Source organism: Theobroma cacao, chromosome 10 (assembly GCF_053813885.1).
Source record: "Theobroma cacao isolate CCN51 chromosome 10, ASM5381388v1, whole genome shotgun sequence".
Classification (NCBI taxonomy): Eukaryota; Viridiplantae; Streptophyta; class Magnoliopsida; order Malvales; family Malvaceae; genus Theobroma; species Theobroma cacao.
This window is the reverse complement of record NC_142648.1, coordinates 20,581,602-20,604,833: the sequence shown is the minus strand read 5'-3', so window position 1 is coordinate 20,604,833 and position 23,232 is coordinate 20,581,602. Positions and strand designations below refer to the sequence as shown.

Sequence of the window (23,232 nt, the reverse complement as noted above, 5' to 3'; positions counted from 1 at the left end):
CATCCTTTAAGACTAAGAAGATTATGTCAACAACTAGACCTCTTGAATTGCTGCACATTGATCTATTTGGTCCAATAAGTACAACTAGTCTAGGAGGAAAGTCTTATGACTTTGTGATAGATGATGACTACTCTAGGTACACTTGGGTTTATTTTCTTACTCATAAGAATGATGCTCTACAAGCATTTATAAGTTATTGTAGGAAAGTTGAGAATGAGAAAAGACTAACCATAGTTAGTATTAAAAGTGATCATGGAGGAGAATTTGAAAGTGATGAATTTGAGAAATTTTGCAATGAAAAGGGGTTGGATCATAATTTTTCTACAACTAGAACACCCTAGTAAAATGGAGTTGTAGAGAGGAAAAACCGAACCTTAAAAGAAATGGCTAGAACTATGCTATGTGAGAATAATGTACCAAAATATTTTTGGGTTGAGGCAGTGAACACAACAACATATATACTTAATAGAGTCTCAATTAGAGCCATGATATCAAAGACTCCATATGAACTTTACAAGGGTAGAAAGCCAAATATTTCACACCTTAAGAGTTTTGGGTGTAAATGTTTTGTATTAAACAATGAAAAATAGTCCTTAGGCAAGTTTGATGCAAAGAGTGATGAGGTAATATTTTTAGGATATGCATTAAACTCAAAGGCTTATAGAGTTTTCAACAAAAGAACTTTAACTATTGAAGAATCAATCCATGTAGTTTTTGATGAGTCCAATGCCTTACAAAAAGAAATTCATGCTGATGATGATGATGTAGAAATCCTAGAAAAGCAAATTGAAGAAATGAGCTTAGAGAACAATAAGCATAATGCAGAAAGTTCACCAAGAAAAGAAAATGAGACTCCACCTTTAGAAAATTTGCAAATAACAGAAATTTAGCATAGTGATCTTCCAAGGAGTTAGAGATTTGCAAAAAACCATCCACAAGAACAAATCATAAGTGACATTTCTCAAGGAGTTAAGACTAAGAGAGCAACAAGAGAGACTTGTGAGTTTTCAGCTTTCATATCTCAAATTGAGCCTAAAACATTTGAGGAAGTAGAAAAAGAAGAAAGCTGGATTTTGGCCATGCAAGAGGAACTTGATCAATTCAAAAGAAACCGTGTGTGGTCATTAGTCTCTAGGCCTTTAAACCACCCTATTGTTGGAACAAAATGAGTGTTTAGAAATAGGCTAGATGAGCAAGGAAATGTGATTAGAAATAAAGTTAGGTTAGTAGCCCAAGGATACAACCAAGAAGAAGGAATTGACTATGATGAAACCTTTGCACCGGTTGCTAGGATTAAAGCCATAAGGTTGTTGCTTGCTTTTGTATGCTTTATGAATTTTAAATTGTACCAAATGGATGTAAAGAGTGCATTTTTAAATGGATTTATTCAAGAGGAAGTGTATGATGAACAACCACCAAGATTTAAATACTTTGAAAAACCAGATCATGTTTTTAAACTTCACAAAGCTTTGTATGGATTGAAACAAGCTCCTAGAGCTTGGTATGAGAGGCTTTCGAAATTTCTGATTGAAAAAGGATATGTTAGGGGTAGCATTGATACTACATTGTTTATTAAAAGATACTTAAAGGATTTAATTGTTGTTCAAATTTATGTGGATGACATTGTGTTTGGTGCAACTAATGAGGTTTTATGCAAGAACTTTGCTAAAAAAATGCAAGGTGAATTTGAAATGAGCATGATGGGTGAGCTGAAGTACTTTCTTGGCCTTCAAATCAAACAAAGTAATAAAGGAATCTTCATCAACCAAGAAAGATACACTCAAGCTATGCTCAAGAAGTTCGATATGCTGAAGCTAAAATCAATTTGTACACTAATGAGTCCATCCACCAGACTTGATTTAGATGAAAAAGGAAAAGATGTTTATCAAAAGCTCTATAGAGGTATGATCGGATCATTACTCTACTTAATAGCAAGCAGACTAAATATTCAGTTTAGTGTGTATTTGTGTGCTAGATTTCAATCACAGCCTAAAGAATCACACTTAACTACTGTTAAGAGAATTTTTAGATATCTCTTAGAAACACAAACCTTAGGAAAATGGTACTCTAGAGAATCATTATTTAATCTTGTAGGCTATTCGGATGCAAACTTTGCAGGAAGCAAAATCGATAGAAAGAGCACTAATGGAACATGCCAATTTTTAGGAAGTATGCTAGTATCTTGGTCAAGTAAGAAACAAAATTCTGTATCACTCTCTACAGCTGAAGTAGAGTATTTTTCCTTAGGTAGTTATTGTGCTCAGATTTTGTGGATCAAACAACAACTAAGAGATTTTGGAATAACAGTGCATAATGTACCAATTTTCTGTGATAACAAAAGTGCAATCAATATATCTAAAAATCTTGTGCAGCATTTTAGGACTAAGCACATTGAGATTAGGCACCACTTTGTTGAGACCATGTAGTGAAAGGTGATATTAAAATTGGATTTGTGAATACTTTGCATCAATTAGCTGACATCTATACCAAACCTTTAAATGAAGATAGATTTTGTGAGATTAAAAGAAATTTAGGGATGATTAATATGTAGGAGATTTAAAGAAAAATCCTGAAATTTTCACAAAAAACAGTAGGCACTTAGTCGACTAAGAGAAGCCTTAGTTAACTAAGAGCATTCTGTCTCATTAAATAATAAGACTCAGTTAAGTAAAGGCAAGAGGAATAAAATAATGAAAAGAAACTGCCTACCGAGAAATAAAATAGAGAAGGAAAATCGCCCAAACTAAAAATTAAAATTAGGAGGCAATTTTTGAATTTTGAAGGGGAAGTTACCAATTGTACTTAAAGAGGGGGAGTCAAACAGTTTTTTTTTTTTGGAATTAAACTACTCTCAACCTATTTTCTTTACATTCTCTCTCTGCTGAAACTAACGCCTAAAACTGAAACCCTCACCTCTCAACCTTTCGAAACCCTGAGTTCAAAGTCATCCAAACCAAATGATGAAATCAGGAAAATCTCAAGAACTTCTGGAGAAGAAGAAAGGCAAACGGCCAATGGAAGAAAGTTTACAAGCTAAAATATTGAAGAAAAATAAGAGGATTGAGTCGGGACCTGCAAGTAAAAAAGTCTGGAAAATCGAAAAGCCACAATTCTGAAAAGAAGAAAGAAAAGAACAGATCACACAAGAAAGGTACTAATTCATCTTCTAAATTCAAAAATAAAGTACATGAAGAGAGATTTAGGAAAATAGAGAATACACCGATCACTTGTGGAAAATACATTGAATAGGAAAGCTTTAATGAAACGCCTGAAATCCTGACAAGTTTATCAGATTATTTTAAAGAGTTAAAATTGAAGCAGTTCAGCACATTTAAAAACCAATCATACAATGCTAGTTTAGTCAAAGAATTCTATGCAAGTATAGTTGTTGACAAGGATGAACTAGAAGATCTTGATGATTATTCTGATGAGGGTCTGAATGTGTTTTTGAATGGGAAAGAATTCACTGTCACTGTTGCAGATTTAGGAGAACTTCTTAAAATATAGTGTAATGAAGGAGAATTTGAATTGCTTGAGAATTACAACTCCTCATCCCTGTGGGAAGTTATCATAGGGAAGAGAGAAAAGTACTCCTCTAAGAGTAATGTTAGGCTTATTACAAGTCCTCAAATAAGGATTCTGCATTACTTTGTTGCCGCTAATCTTCATGGTAGAACTGGAAGCTTAAGCTACATTAGCCTCCAAGATTTATGGCTAATGGAACATGCATTTAGTGGTATTGCACCTAATCTAGGAAGTTTTATGATTGAAAGAATGAGGGGAGCATGCAGACTAGAGAAGATAAACTTGCCTTATGGAAATATCATCACTTCTCTAGTGCAGAAGAAAGGAATTTGGAGTTCTAGATTTGAGGCAGACAAGGTCAAAACCAGAGACCAAGCCATTTATCTAGGAAGCTTGCCTAAAATGGGGTATAAACTTGATGGAGAAAGATACATTAAAACCCCCAAGGCTAGTCTAGGAAAAGAATCTTCCTTACCTACTCAACCAGAGGTAGCACCATCTCAATTCTCGAATGAAGTGATCTTCAACCTGCTTATGAGAATTGATGGAAAGCTCACAGACCAAGGGGCAAGAATTCAGAAAATTAAAGAAAGGTTAACAGAAATGGAAAGCAAAATGAAAGGAAAAGAAAAAATGCCATCTGAACCTGCTGCTGCAGATACTTCTGCAACACCAAGCATTGCACTAGCAGAACAAGGTGCTGAGGGTTCAACTTTCTAGGTAGAAAGGTCAGTTTTTCATACTACAAGCCTTGTTCTTCAGGCTAAAGGTTCAACTTACAAGACTGCAGGTCCTGTCCTTCAAATTGAGGATCCTCAACCAAAAGTTAATCAACTTGAAAAATTCCCCTCACTTGAACCACAAAACAAGGATGAATCTAATCAAGGTATCGAGGTGCTTGGATCACTTAATGAAAATCCTCCCTCTGAACCCTAACCTCAACCATCTCCCCCACATTCTGGAGAGGTTTCAATCATGGGACTTTTCCATCAAATGGTTCAAGAATAGCAAGTTGAAAAAGGGGTAGCTAAGGCAAACACTTAGCAAGCAGCATCTGCATTAGCTCCTACTGCAAAAGAGAAACTTCGAAATGGAAAAGCAAAAACCATTACTGCTCCCCAAGTCAAGTCTAAACCACCTAACAAGGGCAAGAAAACAATGGCAACTAAAACAAAGTTCATCAAAAAAAGGAAATCATCCAAATTGGTTGAAAAAGTCAGGCTAGCAACTGTTTTTTCTCCTCAAAATCTTGTAGAAGTCTCTGACAAGTCCTCACCTGAACCCTCTCCTTAGAAAACACCACCTCAACTAAAGCCTTCTTCTGAACCCCTCAATGTCAAATATTACACTGATGATGAATCCTCTCCCTCATCCTCCTCAGAAGATGATTAGAAGTTAATGATGACAAAAGAGGGAAAAGTATGGCAAGGATCTTAGGGGAGAAATTATGGAAAAATTAGGGGAGATAAAAAGTAAAAACTATCTAGGGGCAGTTTTGGAACACCATCTAGGGGCAGTTTTGGAACATTAACTATTAATTTTTGGTTATCTGCTGTTTGTGCCCTGTTGAAAATTGAACACTTGAATTTAACCTTGTTGTTTATGCTTTTGTGTGTAAAATGGGATGTTAATATGTTTATGTTATTTGGTTGTTGATAATTGAATATCAAATGACGTCGTACTGTCTATGGTATTTTGACTACTACTGATAAAATTCGATGCTGTACTGATATTGAGATGGTATACTGATGATTGATTTTTATTATGACATTGTGAATGAATTGTATTCGTGAATAAATATGGATCTAAGTATAGTATATCTGTTGAATTATGAATGGCATAGACAAAATTTGATAACAATATATTGTTGACAGACACTACTGAAATTTTGATGATAATCTGTCAACATTCACCTGCTGTAAATCACTTTTTATTTCTACATATATATATATATATATATATATTCTGAATGTATGATGTCATTTTCTATATGACATGAATAAAATTTGCTAGAATGAACAATCAAAATATGCACACACATAGAGGGAGAAATCCTCATATTTGTGCAAAACTGAAAAAGAATAAAAGGACACTGTGCTAATAATCAAGGAATGTTTTGTCATCATAAAAAAGGGGGGGATTGTTGGCTCCATTAGTTTTTGATGATAATAAAACATTCCCATTTCATTTGTATCTAATATTTATATTTGAGTGTGCAGGACAAAATTGTATGCAAATAAATAAACAATCATTAAAAATGCACATATCAAAAAGCATAGAAATAAGGAAGTCACAATTGATCAACAAGACAGAAGTCCCTTAGTCAGTTAATGAAGAGCTAGTTAGCTAAGATTTAAATCAAAGGTTGGCGGGCTGAAGAGTATTAAGAAATAGAACCAACTTAGTCGACCAAGGAATGAATTAGTTGCCTAAGTGCACACTGCCAGAACTACCATAAACTGAGAATAGAAGACAGAGATAATTTAGTCGACTAAGATATCGGTTAGTCGACTAAGAGCATTCTGCTTGCAATTTTGAAGTCTGCACTAAAAGACAGATTAACGGCTAGAACCAACTCCCAACTGTTTCCAATAGCCAGAAAACTATCAAACTGCCATCAAAGTTGTTTCTCCAAGTATAAAAGAAGGTTCCAACGGATAGAAATAGAAAAGAGAAGGCTTCCAAGCAAAAAGAGCTCAAAAACTAGTAAAAATCACTCTGCACTTTACTGCACTCAACGCCCATCTTTGTAGTTGTGTTTTGCACTTCAACTTGTACCGCTTAGATCAACTTTGTGACCATAGGTACATTTCTATTTCATTTCTCTTGATATTCTTAGAGTGAAAGGGTCACTCTAAGGGGTTCAATCAAGCTAGGATTTCTTGTTTAGATAAAGGTTCTAACTTAGCCTTGAAAAGTTAGGTGTTGGGTTATAGTTGAGCTTGGAAGAAACTATTGTGAAAGGTTTTGGCTGAGTCTGGTAAAAGCCATTGTAAAAGCTTGTGAATTTCACCGGTTTATAGTGGATTAGTTTAGAAAATCCTTGGTTGGATAATCAAGGTAGTGGATGTAGGTTTTGGACCAAACCACTCTAAATTCCTGCACATTGTCTACTCTGTTTTTATTTTCATTGCTTTTCAAATTAGTTCCTCATCTTGCCAAGAGCCAAAAAGTGCTATTCACCCCCCCTCTAGCACATTTATTTAGAACCAACAACTATGTTTTTCAAATTTCTCAATTAGGGTTTCCATAGTTAAGTATAATCTTCCTTTCATCAATCCACTTCCCAAGAGCGTGTCTTTTTCAAATCGAGCTTTCTATAGTCAATATGGCTCTTTAAAATTGACTTCTTTTAGCCTTTGACTTATCAGGGTCAACTATACTTCCTTTATAGTTGACTATGGCTATTCTCAACTTGATTTTCTTGATCTTTCTAGAACAAGGTGACTATGCTTCCTCTGTAGTCGACTATGGCTATTTTAAACTTGATTTTCTTGATCTTTTTGAAACAAGATCGACTATGCTTCCTCTATAGTCAATTAGGGCTTTATGATTTTCAAGTTTTGCACTTTTTCAACCTTCAGATCGACTTAAGCTTCACTAGGATGCACTTTTGGCTTGTGTCCTAAAGTTCCCTTAACTTTTTAGTGTTTCTCTCTAGCTACTTTCTCATTGCCTTGTACCTATGTTCAAATAAACATTTCAAGCATATTTGCTCTTAATTTCTTAGCTAAAAATGCATTGTTTGAAAGCTTGTAAGATGTTTTCTAAGGATGCATGACTTTTCAAACAATTTTGTAACCTTAAGGGACTAAAAATGTAATTGAGACAATTTCAAATACTTGACATTAAGTTCAAGAAGACATGATTTTCGTTATCAAAACATGATGTTGTTCAAATCTAACAAATACCTAGGTAAATTTTTCTCACATAGCATGGTTCTAGTCATCTCTTTTAGAGTCTAATTTTTTCTTTTCACTATTCCATTTTGTTGTGGAGTCTTATGGGCTGAAAAATAATGGCTATATCCATTTTCATCACAAAGTTGCTCAAAACCTCGGTTTTCAAATTCTTTTCCACAGTCACTCCTAACATTTGTTATTTTGTACCCTTTCTCATTTTCAACTCTTTTGGAAAAAGAAGCAAAGATTTTTAAAGCTTCATCCTTGTGAGCAAGAAAGTAAACCCAAGAAAACCTAGTATAATCATTCACAATTACTAAACAATAATTCTTTTCTCCTAAATTAGAGGGCCTAATTGGTCCAAAAAGATCTATGTGTAGTAATTGTAAGGCTCTAATAGTAGCTACATCCTTTTTGGATTTAAATGAGCTTTTCCTATGTTTGCCTTTAGCACAAGCATCACAAAGTTTGTCATTTTTAAAGTTTAGCTTATGGAGGCCTATTACAAGATCTAGAGATAATAAGTTTGAAATTGTGTTCATGCTATCATGTCCTAGTTTTTTATGTCATAACCAACTATCCTCGTTCTTTTTAGCCATGAAATCTACATTGTTAAAAGATAAATCATCCAAGAAAACAATATATGTATTACCTTGTCTATGACCAATAAAGAAAGTTTCGTTAGTTTTAATATCAACAAAATGACAAGGCAATGATTCAAATATGACTCTAAGACTCTTGTAACAAAGTTGACTAACACTCAACAAGTTATGATTAAGACCATTTACAAATAAAATATTTTCAATTTGAGAGAAGGAATTTTTACCAATAGTACCAATACCTTTAATGTGACCTTTTGAGTTATCTCCAAAGGTCACATTTCTTCCTTTCTTTGGTCTTAATTCCTTTAAAGACTCCTTGGTCCTAGTCATGTGTCTAGAGCATCCACTATCAAGATACCACTTTCCTTTTTTTTGTGCTTTTGATTCCAAGCAAGTGAGCTCCTCCTACGAAGACAAAATTAAAAAATTTTGACTTTGGTACCCAAATTTTCTGTGTTCCATAAGAGTTAGTGTCTTTGATTCTTTCTGGAACCCACTCTAATCTTACCACCTTATCATGTGGAGGTTTAGTTCCTTTTAAACCCATACAGTTTTGATTCTCTTACCTTTATAAGTGGTAGTTCTCAAAGGACAAGAACAAATAGAATGTCCTACTTTATGACAATAAATACATCTAGTGAATGAGTCAAGCTTTTCATTTTCTTTAACAAAGAAATTTTTAAAATGAATTTCCTTGTGAGTACCATCATAGCTTAATCCTTCTTTGTCAAAGAATGCTCTTTGTGTTTCTAGCATGTCATTCAATTTTTGTTGACTTATGTTAAATTTTGAAAATGTGATATGCAAATTCTCATTTTTCTTTTTCAACTCATTTCTCTCAACTTTCAAGTCCTTGACTATGCTTCCTACTTTAATTTTTGTCTTGACTAAGAATTCATTTTCTACCTTAAGCTTGGATATAATGTTCTTGTATTTTAATGTCTTTTCTTCAAACTCAAATACTAAGTCATCATTTGCATGTTGTAGTTCATCAAATGAATATGAGTCTTGATCTAAAGTACATGAACTAAAATCATAGGATGTAAAGCATACCTTGGTGTCTTCAAGTGCCATGAAGCAAAGGTTGGCAGTTTCATCTTCTTCATCTTGAAAGTCATCACTATCACTCCAAGTGGCAACCATGGCTTTCTTCTTGAAGTTCTTTGAGGCATTCTTGTTTGGGCACTCATACTTGGTGTCTCCTGATTTTTTACACTCATAGCATATCAAGTGATTGTTGCTATATTATCCTTTTTGGCATATCTCTTCTAGAGGGTCCTTTACCTTTATCATTCCTCTTCATGAATTTACTAAGCCTCTTGGCTAGCATGGCTATGTCCTCATCCTCTTGACTCTCATATCTTATGTTCCTCTCATCTTCTTTAATTGTGGAGTTTAAAGCTATCCTTTCTTTTTAATATCCTCTTTCTTTTCATCATCTAAAGCACTTTCACATTTTAAGGATATCTCATAGGTAAGTAAGGATCTTATAAGCTCTTCTAGTTTAAAATCATTTAGGTTTCTTACTTCCTCTATCGCTGTCACTTTTGGTCTCCATGACTTGGGAAGATTATAAAGTACCTTCTTAACTAATTAGGCATTTGGGAAGTCTTTTCTTAAAACCTTCAAACCTTTAACTATGTTGGTGAATCTCTCGTACATTTGGTTTATAGTCTCACCTTCTTTCATCCAAAATAGCTCATAGTCACGTGTGAGAAATCCTATTTTAGATTCCTTAACTTGGTTTGTTTTCTCATAGATAGTTTCTAAGGTATCCCAAATTTTTTTTATGGTTTCACATATGGATACTTTACTGAACTCACCAGCATTAAGAGAACAAAAAAGGGTATTGAAAGCCTTATAATTTGTTTGTATCAACTTCTTTTCTTTGTCATGCCACTCTTTCCTAGTTTTAATAGTAGTTTTCCATTTACTTCCTTAATAGGGACATAAGGACCATCTAAAATAACATTTTAACCTCAAGGCCTACTGATTGAATGAACATCTCTATTCTTTTCTTCCAACAAGGGTAATTCGTACTTGAGAAGTATAGAGGTCTTTAAGTTAAGTGTCCTTTACCAAGAATAGTTAAGGTGGAATCCATCTTGATGTGTTGAGCTTTGCTTTTAGATCACTCAAAGTTGTTAGACTAAAAAAAAATAAGCCCTAGCTTTAATACAAATTATTAGTGCAATAAGCTCAATATGAGTAATTCCAACAGGGAGTGAATTGGAATATTTTGAAAATTCTAGCTAATTTTAGAAAATTAAAGCTTTTCTTGAATGAAAAACCTTCTTTAAACGTGATCAAGATGATGGGAAATTTTAAATTTTTTTATATAAAATGAAATGAATGGCAAACACAAGTAACTTAGAAGGAATTAAAAAGCAGAAACAACACAAGAATTTTATAGAGGCTTAGCCTCCTTGCTTGCATCCTTTCCCTTAGCTTCACTAAGGAATTTTAGAATCCACTATAGAAATAAAATTCAATACAATGCCTTTTATGGATCAAGCATAATCTTAACAGTAGTCTTTTCAAGGATGAGATAGTCACATCCCACTTCTTGGAGGGATCGTGACCGACGTATGAACCAGACGGGTATAACTCGTTAGGCCCAAGCAAGCCTTTTTATGTTCATTCATCATAACTCAGCCCATTAACCATAATCATCTTACATAAAGCATACAATATCAAACTCATGCATGCATCTTTAGGCAATTATACACAATTACGGAACTTCTCAACATAAACTATCCAAGAGCATTCATTCATAATAAATTTAAAGTTAACAACTCATACATCATGTTATAGTCATATCTTAATATCCTCAAGTGTCCATATAGACTTTTGAACCACATTTGTACATTCATCCATAACATTCATAAGTATATGTCAAGCATTGGCTACATTATTATAAACATGTTCAATAGCTATCAACATAAACATAAACATAAAACTGACTCGTCAGTGGAACATGACCCAACTCTCTAGGCATCAAGCGGGCTGCTAGACACTTACCAAAGGAAGATGAACAGATCACACCTCCATGATTGGGGAGCTGAATGCTATCACTTATCTGTAAATAAAAATATTTGGGAAAAATAACGTGTGAGTCACAAATCTTCCATGAGTGAATACAAGAAAGGGATAAGCCAAAGGAAAGACCTTTGCACAAATTACATCATTAAGATAAATATGAATTTGAGATAAACATACTTAATTTCAAATTTCTCATAAAATAAAGTTGTCATAAACGAAGCCCATTTTCATAGTGAAAACGACATTCACAAACATATAATTCAATAGATAAGCAAAATATTTACGAAAAACCCTGTAGGGAAAAAAATAAAGTTGTACCTTACTTGTGATATCGGATCCTCTTAAGAGAAACAATACTTAATCATATAACCCAAGCTAAGGGTGCTTTACTCCAATCTTTTCATAAATCATATGAGCTGCACATGTACTCAAGATTCACCAAGAGAAACCAATCATAACATTTAGTGATCAATGTCGAACCCAACTCAAGTAATCATGTTTCAATTCATATAACTTAGTGATCAATAATCAATTCATAAAAATTAAGTGGCCATTCTTTCTTTATAATCCTTAAACTCAATTAATGCATTTGGATTTATTCTATCTATTAACCCATCTTGTCTATCGTATAGCTTAAAGTTTAATTTACAACTTAATCAAACATCACAAACACAAGACAAATTCATAAAAGGCATCACAATAACAAAAGTAATATGCAATAATCATGAGTGCAAGTTGCCTACTAAGTTCTAGCCCACGTATGGGCATCCCACGTCTAGGATTATGAGTGGCACATTGGCCTCACTCATATGGAGCATCGCCACCATATAGTGGAATTTTTCCTCACCATGTGTGGGGCTCGCTCTACTTTTATCTCTATGCATTGGCACCACATGTGGAATGTTACCTCACATTGTGAGGAACACTATCATCATCATACTAAGTGCAATTCACCATGTCTGGAATATTACTTCACATCCTGTGGAGCACTATTATCATCGTACTAATGACATGGTTATGTGGTATTTGCACCCTCCACATCAATGTTGGTGCCACATGGATATAAAATAACAAGTGTTATTTTGACTAATGACAATTAGTCAACTATCAATCATAATGACCTATTTGATCGAAAATAAAAATACAAAAGCTTGATTGAATGTAATAAAAGAAGAAAAGCTTATTTGAATTTTCTTGAATAGGTCAAGGATTTTTTTAAAACATTATGCCATAAAACTACTACTTGAATGGCCAAATAATGAGTTTTAGAAAGTGTTATCCATTATGTCCATTAAGCTCTCCTCAATATTATTACTCATTATGTGCATTAAAATATATTCTTGAGTAATTGTTTCTTCTTGCTCTATATATATAGAGTTATGACAATTCATTTTGGGAGAACAAGATTTAGAAAGCAAGTGTAGACACATTGTCACTCTTAGCTCTCTCTCTCTCTACGTACTCTTTCTCAAATTCTCTTATACTAAGCTGTTTTTTGCCATATTCTCAACCTTATACTGTCATTTGCTTATTCTCTTTCACTTGTCATAACATTCGATATTTCAAAAACTATTCCAATCTTCCTCTCCATTACCTCCAACACATCTTTTTATTTATTTACAACATTTTCTCTCTCCCTATCACAAGAACCCCTCTACAAAGTTAAACAGAAGGATTAGGGATTCTATCCAAGATGGATGAATAGATACCTAAGTCTAGGAAAAAAGGAGATTCTAAGTAACACATGCAATTCCAACCCATGAAGTGCCATGATTTCTGTTGCCAAAGATTCAACTTTGAGCATATCTCAAAGGATTTTTATTGAGGAAGCTCTAAGGTTTAAAGGAATATTCACCGGGTAAACTGAAATGTCTTTAACCAAGCTAAAATTGGAAGGAGAATTGAGGACTAGAGATATCAGTAAAAAAGCTGATACCAGAAGATGTCCACTTTTAGGTGTGTATTGCAACAATGATTCCAAGGAAGGTGTGGAAGTGTTATACGGAATAGCAAATTACTCCCAAAGATTAAATTTTGTTATTAGTGATCCGAATGCCTGCAATTGATAAAAAGAAAAAGGACCCATTTATCATATGCTAGATGAAACCAATGACGAATTTACTTTATTTCTTGCCCCTTCGCTGTTAGAATAAGGTTTGCTCGATATTATTAGCTCAGGTGTAGATAGCAATCTATGGGGGGATATATATTAGATTTTTTACTCGGAATTAAAATTAAATAAGATATAAATAAGAAGTAATAATATAAGAAATATATGTGAAATTTAAGTTTACTTGAATTTAAATGAAAGAGGAGAAAAAAATCAAAATCAAATATTCATAGAGATTCGCACTTTCTCAAGTTACCTATGTCATCTCTCAACTTCTTTTTGTCAAAAAATTCAATACACGATATTAACAAACTTATAAATACTTGATTTTTACAAGTAGATTTATATTTAACTCATGATAGCAAATTATTCGGATTAAATTTTATGATAATTTATTTTTCACTTGTATTATTATGAGTTTATATTTTATGCAATGACAAGTTATAATTTTTATATACTACTCGTTTACCAAATCATGTCACATCATTATAAAAATAAATTTAAAATTTTTAAAATCTTAAAATTAAATATTAATTTTTTTAATAATTAATTATTCTTTTTTTATTGCAGCAATGTGCTCAATTTTGTTGGATATCTTCTAGGACCTATGACACTGAAGTTTTTTCACCGATAATGTATAGAATCAATATTCTAACAATGCATTAAATATAAACCCAATAATTATTTACTTAAAAACTTACTTATTTGAATGAAAACCTGATTCAAAGATTTGAGACAAAAAGTTGGAAGACTTTCTAGGAAATAATTTTTATTTATGATTTTAGTTTCCAAAATAAATATATGCAATGAAAAATGCATCCACTTTCTTTATGGTTGGAGAGAAAATGATGCACATGTGGATCATATTAATAAAAATTCCCAATTTCAAAAAAAAAAAGCTCATTCTTACAGCTAATTTTTTTTATAATTGAGAGAAAGGAAATTTGAACTGAGAATCATATATTAACCAATGAATCAAATATTCGGGTGCAAAACATTAAATTTTTTTATAGAAAGGAGATTCGAATCCTGTTCTTTAGGCAAAAGGAATATGCACTAATCAATAAGCCAAATAAATTGAAATTTATTATTTATTCTCTGACAATTTGTTTTTTTTTTTATATGATCATTTAACATGAACATTTTGTGAACAGGTTCTTTATTTTACATAAACAAAATATACTATCCTGCAGATTACAGGAAAATGAAACCAGAAGGAAGCAGAACCTGCACCATACTTCGACCATAGTACATTCAGCAGCTACATCTTTGACCAGAAACGGCTCAAGGTAGCTTCAATCGATCCATGTGGTTCATCCGTCGGTAAATAAACATCATCATTGAACTGCATTAATCATCGGTATCATCATAAAATGTCACTAAGAAAGGTTAACTTTATCCCGTGTTTATATATTAGATAGCAACTCAACAATTCATCACCATCATCTCCGTATAAGTTTCACTAAAAAGAACCAAAGGGACATTCTGCTTCTGCTTCCCCTACTTTCCATTGAAATCACTCTCTAAATAAGACTCCAACTGGCATTAGAAGCACTAGAAACAATAACATTCATGGAAAAGGATAAATTTCTGAAGAATATACCAACAGAGTTGAGAGTCCAAAAGTTAAAGAAAGAAGAACACTGATTAATGAAGCATCAGCAAGAGGACAACAGGCAGTAGAGCAGGTGACTGGACAAGGGCTATAAACATGGCAGAAATCTTCAGCACCATTTTCACTTTTTAGCTGAAAACTCAAAAAAATTTTATCTGCTTGACAGTCAAATGTCATTAACTACTACTTTTATACTGTAGGAAGACCTCTTCAAATCCAATGTGTTAACTTTTAACATCCAATCCTCTTATTCTATATTAAGTTCTCCCCCTCCTCCCCCTCCCTTAAAATGACCAATGACCAGTTGCATTCCAGTAACTACATTCTGGCAGTTATGTAATGGCAAAGAGTCATACCTTTACAATGACACCGATATCCTTGCTTGATATATTAACGGGTAAGAAATGGATATTTGGCATTTTTAATTGAACCGATGATATGTCCATGAACCTTAAAATCATTAAAACCAAGATGAATATCAATTCTCAAAACAGCACCACGTAAAAATGAAAACTGTGAAACTGAGTGTCTAAAACTAAAGAGTTCTAACATCATGTGTATGCATGCACTGGTGCACATCTGACCATTCATGCACATGAGTACACAAGTGTGTGCGAGCTCATAAAGAAAGAGAGCAAGAGAGAGATAACCTGCTAAGTACAGCCTTTGCCATATGAAAAAGAGTGCTTTGAACAGATGCACTATATACCCCCCCATCAGGAGGACCAAAGAAAGTATCAGCCAAAACTTTTTTCACATTCAGGTAACATTCATTGAAGTAAAGTGGCTTTTGAGGGATGCTAGAGACAGATTCATATGAATACCTGCATCCACAAACCACATATATTTTGGTGAAACAATTAAGCACCCTCTAAACTCAATAGGGAGCAAAAAAACTGTGTTAAGAATCAAGTCAGCATCTCAGTGTATTATATTGGCATCAAACTCATATGAAATACACCTGAAGCATGATAAATCAATCTTCAAGAAAAGGCTTTTACACTATTGCATATTGTTAACAAATTACCCGGATGCCTTCTTTTAACTTAGTATCAAACTTAACAAATAGAAAAAGAAATTATACCTCCAAGATGCGGTAACCTCCGTTGCCAGCATCCTTTCTCGCGTTTCAGGCAGAGCTGTGTATTTGTCCCTAATGAACCCTTCAAATCCTGACTGTTCATAGGACAAACTCCAAAAATCAGCACAGAAATCAAAAAGATGTTAGCTTAAAAGATAGAAACAGAAGAGTATTATTGAACTAAGTACTAAATATTAACCCTAACAATTACCAAATTTGTTGAAAATTTAACAAGATGCATCAAATGAAACCAGAACTTCAAATTATACAGTGCCTTAAAACCCATCAATATGTTATAAAAAGCCAGCAATAATGAATGCTTCAAAAGGTGCATAAGTGTAGAACATTTAAAAAGCCAAACTAGGTGCATATGCAAAGCACTAGAGGATGCAGGGGGTAGGTATTGATACCCGTTTAGGAATTTGATCAGCATTAGAGGACAAATGGCATATATAGAACCTTGAAATGCAACATCTGATAAATTAGAAAATCCTGTTAGGATTACAACAGACTTTTTGTCACTTGTAATTTCTTAGCCCCAGAAACTGCTCCCTCACTTGTGCACTGTTAGCACTAACCATCATTAAGGTTACATGGTCTAGTACCATGAGTAAAAGGAGGAACTAGATACGAAGATACAGAATATTATCATTAATCTACCATGAGTTAAAACACTACTTAGGAGATATTATATGCATCAAATTAGCAACACAACTACTGAAGAGGTGCTTTATGATAAGATGGGCACATCATCCATACCTAGCTCCTCCAATTCTTAAATAGAATTGCGTTCAAGAAATGGTAACATGGAAGACACATAATGACCTTCATATGTTACTTCAGAAGGCCAGAAACAAGAAAAATATCTTGCAAAAATAACACAGCCTATAATCGAACATCAAATTTCTTCCTTGTCTTTCTCTCGTGAGGAGCTTGTTTTAAGAATGGATTTTTAAAAGCCTATTTCTTGTTGACAAGACATTATATTTGCCAATTATTTGAATAATGTAATAATCAACATTTTATTCAGAAGATTTCATTAAGATCCAATAAATTTTATTAACATGAGAAAACAAACTCGTTATGGGGGACAGATAAGGAAGACAACAAGAGCAGCAGTTCATGTTTCCTAATTCGGTTGCAATCAACACAGTAAAGGAGAACCTTTTATTGTTTTAGGGCACATTTGCAGAATGCTTTTGAGTAGAAAGTTCAAGCAGTTGCTTCCTAAAGGTTAAAAAATTGAGATCCAGGAAAGTAAATTCACAATGCAATCTAAAAGATCCATCTGACATAAAAAAATTCTCTCAGAATGACTACCATAATCTCAGTGAAATTTATTCCCATAAAGGAAGCTTGTAAGCAGATGTTAGTGCTAACTACTGAATGTAATGGATATGGTTCAAATTCAGTGCTGTGATCATTTCATTTGTGCTACCATAGAACTGCATTTCAAAGTAATGTCCTGATTATAGATGGATAATGCAACTTCTACGTAACATTGGAGTGCAAACAGTAAGCAGATTGTATAGCAAAAACAGACAGCTAAAAGGGACAGTATAGAAATTGCAAGAATTACATATCCAACGGAGTTAAAAGAACATGTTATAAAAATAATTACTTTTAAGAAAAGACATTTTTCTTTTGTGTTCATGCGAAAAGAAATTTAAAACATATGAGCCGATTGCATTATCTGATATACAAAAAGACCAACAAATTTACCTTGGTTGTCTTCAGCAAAGACAGGCCTTCAATACCAGAAGTTAGCTGTAAAATGCCGGATTTCTGTACAATTGCCTCTGCTGTATGCTTCTCGGATGCAAGTTTAAAGCCTTCAATAAACGAGATAACAAATATTTGACAAAAGTTGCAACCACATTCATTATTAGCCAAATCAAAGTACTCAAAGAAAGATGTACATTATAATCAATAAAAAGAAATAAGTCTTTGTCAATCTTGGTTGCACAGAGACAACCTTATTAATAATTACTTGACCACCACATGCTTCTCTCAATTCTACTGAATGATGACCATAAAAGGGGATCCTCTTTATAAAAGTTCTACTTGGGTTTATGATGGTAACACTTTTTTCTGGAAAGGCTAACAAATAAGGTTTGCAGACCTGATGACACATTAGGTGGGGCTTCAATTTCTGTACGTCAGGAAATGGAAATATACTAACTTCACAATTTTCTTATTTCTCACACATGCACTTGCAAATATCCTGACATTTAGAGCAATGCCTGGTGAGTTGGCCACGGTTTCTTACGCATGTGTAATTTTCAGGGTAAGGATCATTCCCATCACTCAAATAATGGCGTGGCTATTACTTTCATCCTTTGCCGAAAAAAAATTGAGACATGGCTACTTACAAACATATTATTCTCTTCCTCCAACTTTGTTCCCATTCTCCTCTTCCAGTTTCTCACATTTGCCTCTATTGAATAATGGTGTCACCATGCAAGGTGCTCTGGCAATCACCACGAGATTATCTTTCATTGGTGAAGTCAAACATAACCAGTCCAATATCTCCACCATCCGATCATCTTAATCAATGGCATCTGGCCCAGATGTCACTCCCTGGTTCTTCTAATAACTTCATGGCCTACCTATCATCCCACTCTCCCAACAGGTTCCATGTTTTTGTTGATATCATGTACATATATTTCGACTATACTTAAGAACAAGTTATCCAATTTTGGTTTAAATAAAGATGCTAAACTGAAAATAGCAAACTTTAAATTGAGTACTTCAGGAACTCCAAATACTCATCTTTAAAAAGGCCCAATAATCAGAAGAACAGAAGCCAGAGGTTTCTGACAAAACCTAACCTAAAGGGGGAGAGAGAGAGAGAGAGAGAGATATATGGGGGGGAAACAAAAGGAGAGGATTCTTGCTTCATCAACAATCAAGTTATGGTAAAAGTAATGGGATCTCCATTACTTTTGAGGAAAGGAAAGGATATTTGCTCCATCGAAAAACAAAAGGAGAGGATTCTTGCCCAAAATTTCCACATAACAGTTTCTGTGCAAATTGGTTATGTGCATCACATATTGGTTAAAGGTTTGGTTGAGAGCATCCATGCTCACCCAAATGAAAAACCCTTGCCTTAAAGTTCAAGGTAAATGGAACATTATAAGCAAAGTATAGTGCAAGACAACTTCAGTATTGTATTTCAATCTTTGTATTCCCATCCTAAGAAATATAAAAAACTGAAGAAACTGTCAAGAACAAGAAATAAGAGAAAACCATTCAAAGAATCAACAGGAAATGCGTATCAAATTTAATGAAAGCTTTAAATTTATAAGGCTAAGCTTGCAAGAGCATACATGTGCAGAAGTCACAGATAAAAATAATGAAAAAAGAAAAGAAACAGAGGAAAAAGAAAATTACTTAAGTATTTGCCTACTTGTCACTCATATCGAAGTTCTATAAATTTTACTGGACAAAGATGACATCTTATCTGATTATAAAAGCCAATAATTTGCCAAATAAAACCAAATATTCATCTTTTAACAAAAAATAAAACTTTCATTTTGTGAGGGTTCAATGGCAACAACCAGAAAACCAGAAAAGAGAAAGGAAAGGAGAGAAGCAGCTATCCTTAGAGAGAATGAATAATTTGTTTCCACTTCCTACTAAGATAATGCAAGAACTGCACCCAAGCATTTGGCCCATTGGTTGGTGCATGATCCTTTGCCTAAAGAGTAGAGTTCGAATTCCCCCTCCCCCAATTATAAAAAAAAAAAATGATGATGCCGGAACTCTTGAAAAAGCCTCTTAATAGTTAATACAACATCATAAAAAAATCATGTCTCATACTCACTCACATAATCTATCTCTTAACCCTAATTTTTTAGTCAGAGAGAACTACAATTTACAAGTACAATGACAAGGACAGAGGCAATTTCTTCTCCTCCTTTTTCTATGAATGATTTACTTGTCCTCTGCCCCTTTCCAGAGACGAACTTAAGCAACATCCAAGCAAAAGACATCTCGCATTTTAAAGAAATATGTAAAATCAAAAGAAAAAGTTTCAACCATGCTTATTTTTTTTTTTTTGTTTATTGTTTGGGATGGGGCTTGTAGGAAGAAAGAATTATTGATGATAGTTAATCCTGCAAGAAAATCATCAGCTATCAAGCGGAACTATTGCAAGCTCACCCTAAAAGATTGGGAAGACTAACCATGTACATGTGCTTGACCATTAACAGATACTCGTTCCCATGGCTTTTCCACTACCTTTACTATTGCAGTAAAAACCTACAAAAAAAGAGATACCAAATGTCTGCATCAGCAAAACGACAAGCATTTTACATAATATTTAATGTGTTACACCAAAATGACTCAAGTGTTAAATATAGAGCCTATATGCTTCAAAACTAAGGTCATAAAATGAATCAAGAAATTTGTCAACAAGTCAAGCAAGGGTTATTAAGATGCTCATTAATGTTAATTCACTTATTAGATAATGCCAGCTCAAGATCATATTCAATCTTATATGCTCAATAAATACCAAAAATTGTACAATAGGTGTATTTTACTTTCACGAGAAACTTACTCAAAATCAAGTTTATTGATGGAAAAGAAGTCATCAAGTGGCCTTTAAAGATACATAAATTTCTAGAAGTATGCATGAACAGAGATAGAAAGAGTGGCATGAAGAAGCCGATTTAGTTAAATGTTCAGCTGAAGTTTTATAAGGCAAATCAAGAAATAATTAGATGATGCTTGAAAAGAATGAAAATTTGGTTTGCTCATTGATAGGCATCACCAACATATTTTAAGAGAATGAACAAAAGTATATTCCTACTGGAAAAGCTCATCATACCATCACTAAAAGCAAATGAATAAAGCATAGACTGTATTTTAAAAGTACTTGATAAACACAGCAAAGCTTTTTATTTTATTTATTTATTTTGTTACAAAACATAATAAATTTCAAGAAGTAAGTCTCCTAAGCTTGTAGAGGTAAGAATTTTTATTTCAACAAGCTCAAATAGAAGACTTAATAAAAACCTCATAATGCTCCTCCTCTATTTCTTATATCATTTTAAACTCTTCAGAGTTCAGATTAAAATTCTAGGCCACTATGAATTTAATATGTCAGGTAAGCAATGTAAATAGCACCTTTAACAATTTCTCAGAAGATGTCAGCTGTCTCTAGTCTTGATTACTTTGACTAATGAAAAAACTCTCCAACTGACTTTTTTCTCAAAATTTTGGCAATTAAACCTTAAAATTTTTTCTGTAATGAAACCCAAACAAGAATACACAGATCAATCTAGAATATGATTTGTTTGTTTTTCATTTTCTATATATTTTGATTTAATGTTGACATGAATAGTTTCTTTGTGATGTGTGAATCATTATTGTTTGTTTTCTCAGGTCAAGGTTAATAACTGAATGAAGGAAGGTCTCGCTAGAAAAGAAGCTTATGTCCCAACTCGAATATATTTGCCCAAAACATTGTTGAGTTATATATTGTAAGACAGAAATATTATAGTTGTATTTTAATCCCTTCATACATGAATGTTGAGTTCATAGCTTCATGTTTCACTTTACCCACTCATATTCACCTATGGTTTCCTTCTTTGTGATAACACTAAGTAGACAGTACTTCACTCAAAACTCAAAATTGGGATGTCAGTTATTTAATCCTAGACCTCAAGTTGCCCCAAGCCACCAAAATGAATGAGGTATCAACTCAGGAATGCATCTGTAAGAGAAACACTACATTTTGTTTTCTTTGTGATACTGAAAACGAAAAGTACATTATCCTCGTACTAAGAAAGAGAAGCAATCATCCGTCTCCCTACCATTATCTCAAAAGTTATTGAAGGAAATTTGAGCCTTTTTCTTCATCAGATTGAAATAAATTCTTAAATATCAAGAAACTACCTGTGGATAAAATGATGTGAAGTGCTTGCCAAGTAGAATCGCAAACTCCTCTGCAGAAAGCTGCTCAGAACATTCCTTTGCTTTGACATAAACCTGTATTGTAATTTTAACAATTACTTTCAGATGACATGGCAACAATGCTGTTGATAAGAGAGAGAATTTCTCAATCAACATGACTGTAAAAATGATGAATACTTAATTAAGAAATTGTGGTTTGAAGATTAATTTTTATATTGAGATACACTCCTACAATTCTTTTGTCTTCTCATTATCTATTCCACAGTCGAACCAATTGCGTAAACGAATACTTTTCCATATCATCCTATTAACTTTATAGATCTCTTTCAGTAGCATAATACAATTCGAAAAGTGCCAAATATCATTTATTTTTAGGATAAGTGATGCATATATTGTTGTTCAAAGAGTTGGATTCAAATTCTTTCTTTAAAAAAAAAAAAGTTAATTTTCTTTTAATACATAAAATAAAGTACACGTGGAGTGAAGATTTAAGCCTCGTACTTTAATTCTCTTTATAACAGTAACAACCTTTAGATCAAACCTGAGTTATTAACTTCGAAAAGAAATTGTAAAGTGCCTAAGCACGCATCAAAACTACCATGAATTCAAGAGATAGATGAATCCTCATTGAATATTTCTGACATTCATGTTGGCCCCCAGATTTTCTCAAATTTATATTCTTTTCCCCGAAACTTTGAAACATTTCAGATCCATTATGTAGTACGAGATTTATAGCAGTCAGAAATTCATAAATGACGCTACCAAATTGAAGTTCCAACCTCTACCCTAGAACAAGCCGAACCAACCAACCAACCCCTAACCTCAGAATAGGAAAAAGGGAAAACATGTTTAATATTAAAAGATTCTCACAGTGTTTTTCATGGTGTCAGTGGCGACGATGTCAGAGTTGTCGTCACGGACGTAGGCGCCTGTACAATTGGAAAGCAAGCTAATGTTGACATTCCATTCCACCATGGAATGTCGCCTTCCATCTTTGCTCCTCCAAACTCTGCCTACTCTGACCCTTGCCTTCCCATGTCTTTGCTCGAAATTGAATCCATCCATCTCCTTCGCCATTGCTCCTCTTCCTCTTCCTCTTGCGGATATCCGAAATTTCCAACTCGGAAAGGCTTTAAATAGGTGTGGAGGCAGAGAATGGCAGGATCCACTCAATTTTTATAAGGGAAAACTTGCACGTATTTCTTTTTATCTCCCCCATCACCTGCCCCCACTCTCCCTCACATCTGGAATCTTACAAATCTCATCATTTTTTTTTCCATTTTATAATATTATATCCTCAAAGGGAAGACAGCATTTGTTTTTTCTTTTATTCTATTGGCTGGATGTGCTTTTACTAGATCCCTTGCCTAAATAACTTGATTCCTTCCACTGTAAATTCAGACTTTTCAAACTTGTTTCATTCATAGGAGAATTGA

At 33.6% G+C, this 23,232-nt stretch overlaps 1 protein-coding gene and 1 long non-coding RNA gene across 2 annotated transcripts; both read right to left on the bottom strand.

Moving 5' to 3' along the window:
* Nucleotides 1-10,846: 10,846 nt before the first annotated feature.
* On the bottom strand, nucleotides 10,847-11,548 carry LOC148760409 (uncharacterized). Its single transcript, XR_016023183.1, has 2 exons — nucleotides 11,390-11,548; nucleotides 10,847-11,108 (listed from the first exon to the last, which is right to left on the bottom strand). It is a non-coding gene; the product is annotated as an uncharacterized LOC148760409 (long non-coding RNA).
* Nucleotides 11,549-14,245: 2,697 nt separating this feature from the next.
* Nucleotides 14,246-23,044, bottom strand: LOC18586835 (uricase / urate oxidase / nodulin 35). The gene is made up of 8 exons (XM_018129484.2): nucleotides 22,667-23,044; nucleotides 21,779-21,871; nucleotides 20,065-20,140; nucleotides 17,600-17,709; nucleotides 15,881-15,972; nucleotides 15,447-15,620; nucleotides 15,153-15,246; nucleotides 14,246-14,526 (listed from the first exon to the last, which is right to left on the bottom strand). Exons 1-8 carry the CDS (start codon nucleotides 22,871-22,873, stop codon nucleotides 14,443-14,445), a joined length of 930 nt encoding a protein of 309 aa, XP_017984973.2. The 5' UTR covers nucleotides 22,874-23,044; the 3' UTR covers nucleotides 14,246-14,442.
* Nucleotides 23,045-23,232: the final 188 nt, after the last annotated feature.

Coding starts and splice junctions, on each gene's coding strand:
- LOC18586835 (XM_018129484.2), bottom strand. CDS start 22,873: ATGGCGAAGGAGATGGATGGATTCAATTTCGAGCAAAGACATGGGAAG. Junction 20,141..21,778: donor TCACATCATTTTATCCACAG/GTAGTTTCTTGA, acceptor CTTTTTTTGTAG/GTTTTTACTGCAATAGTAAA. Junction 17,710..20,064: donor TGGTCAAGCACATGTACATG/GTTAGTCTTCCC, acceptor CGTTTATTGAAG/GCTTTAAACTTGCATCCGAG.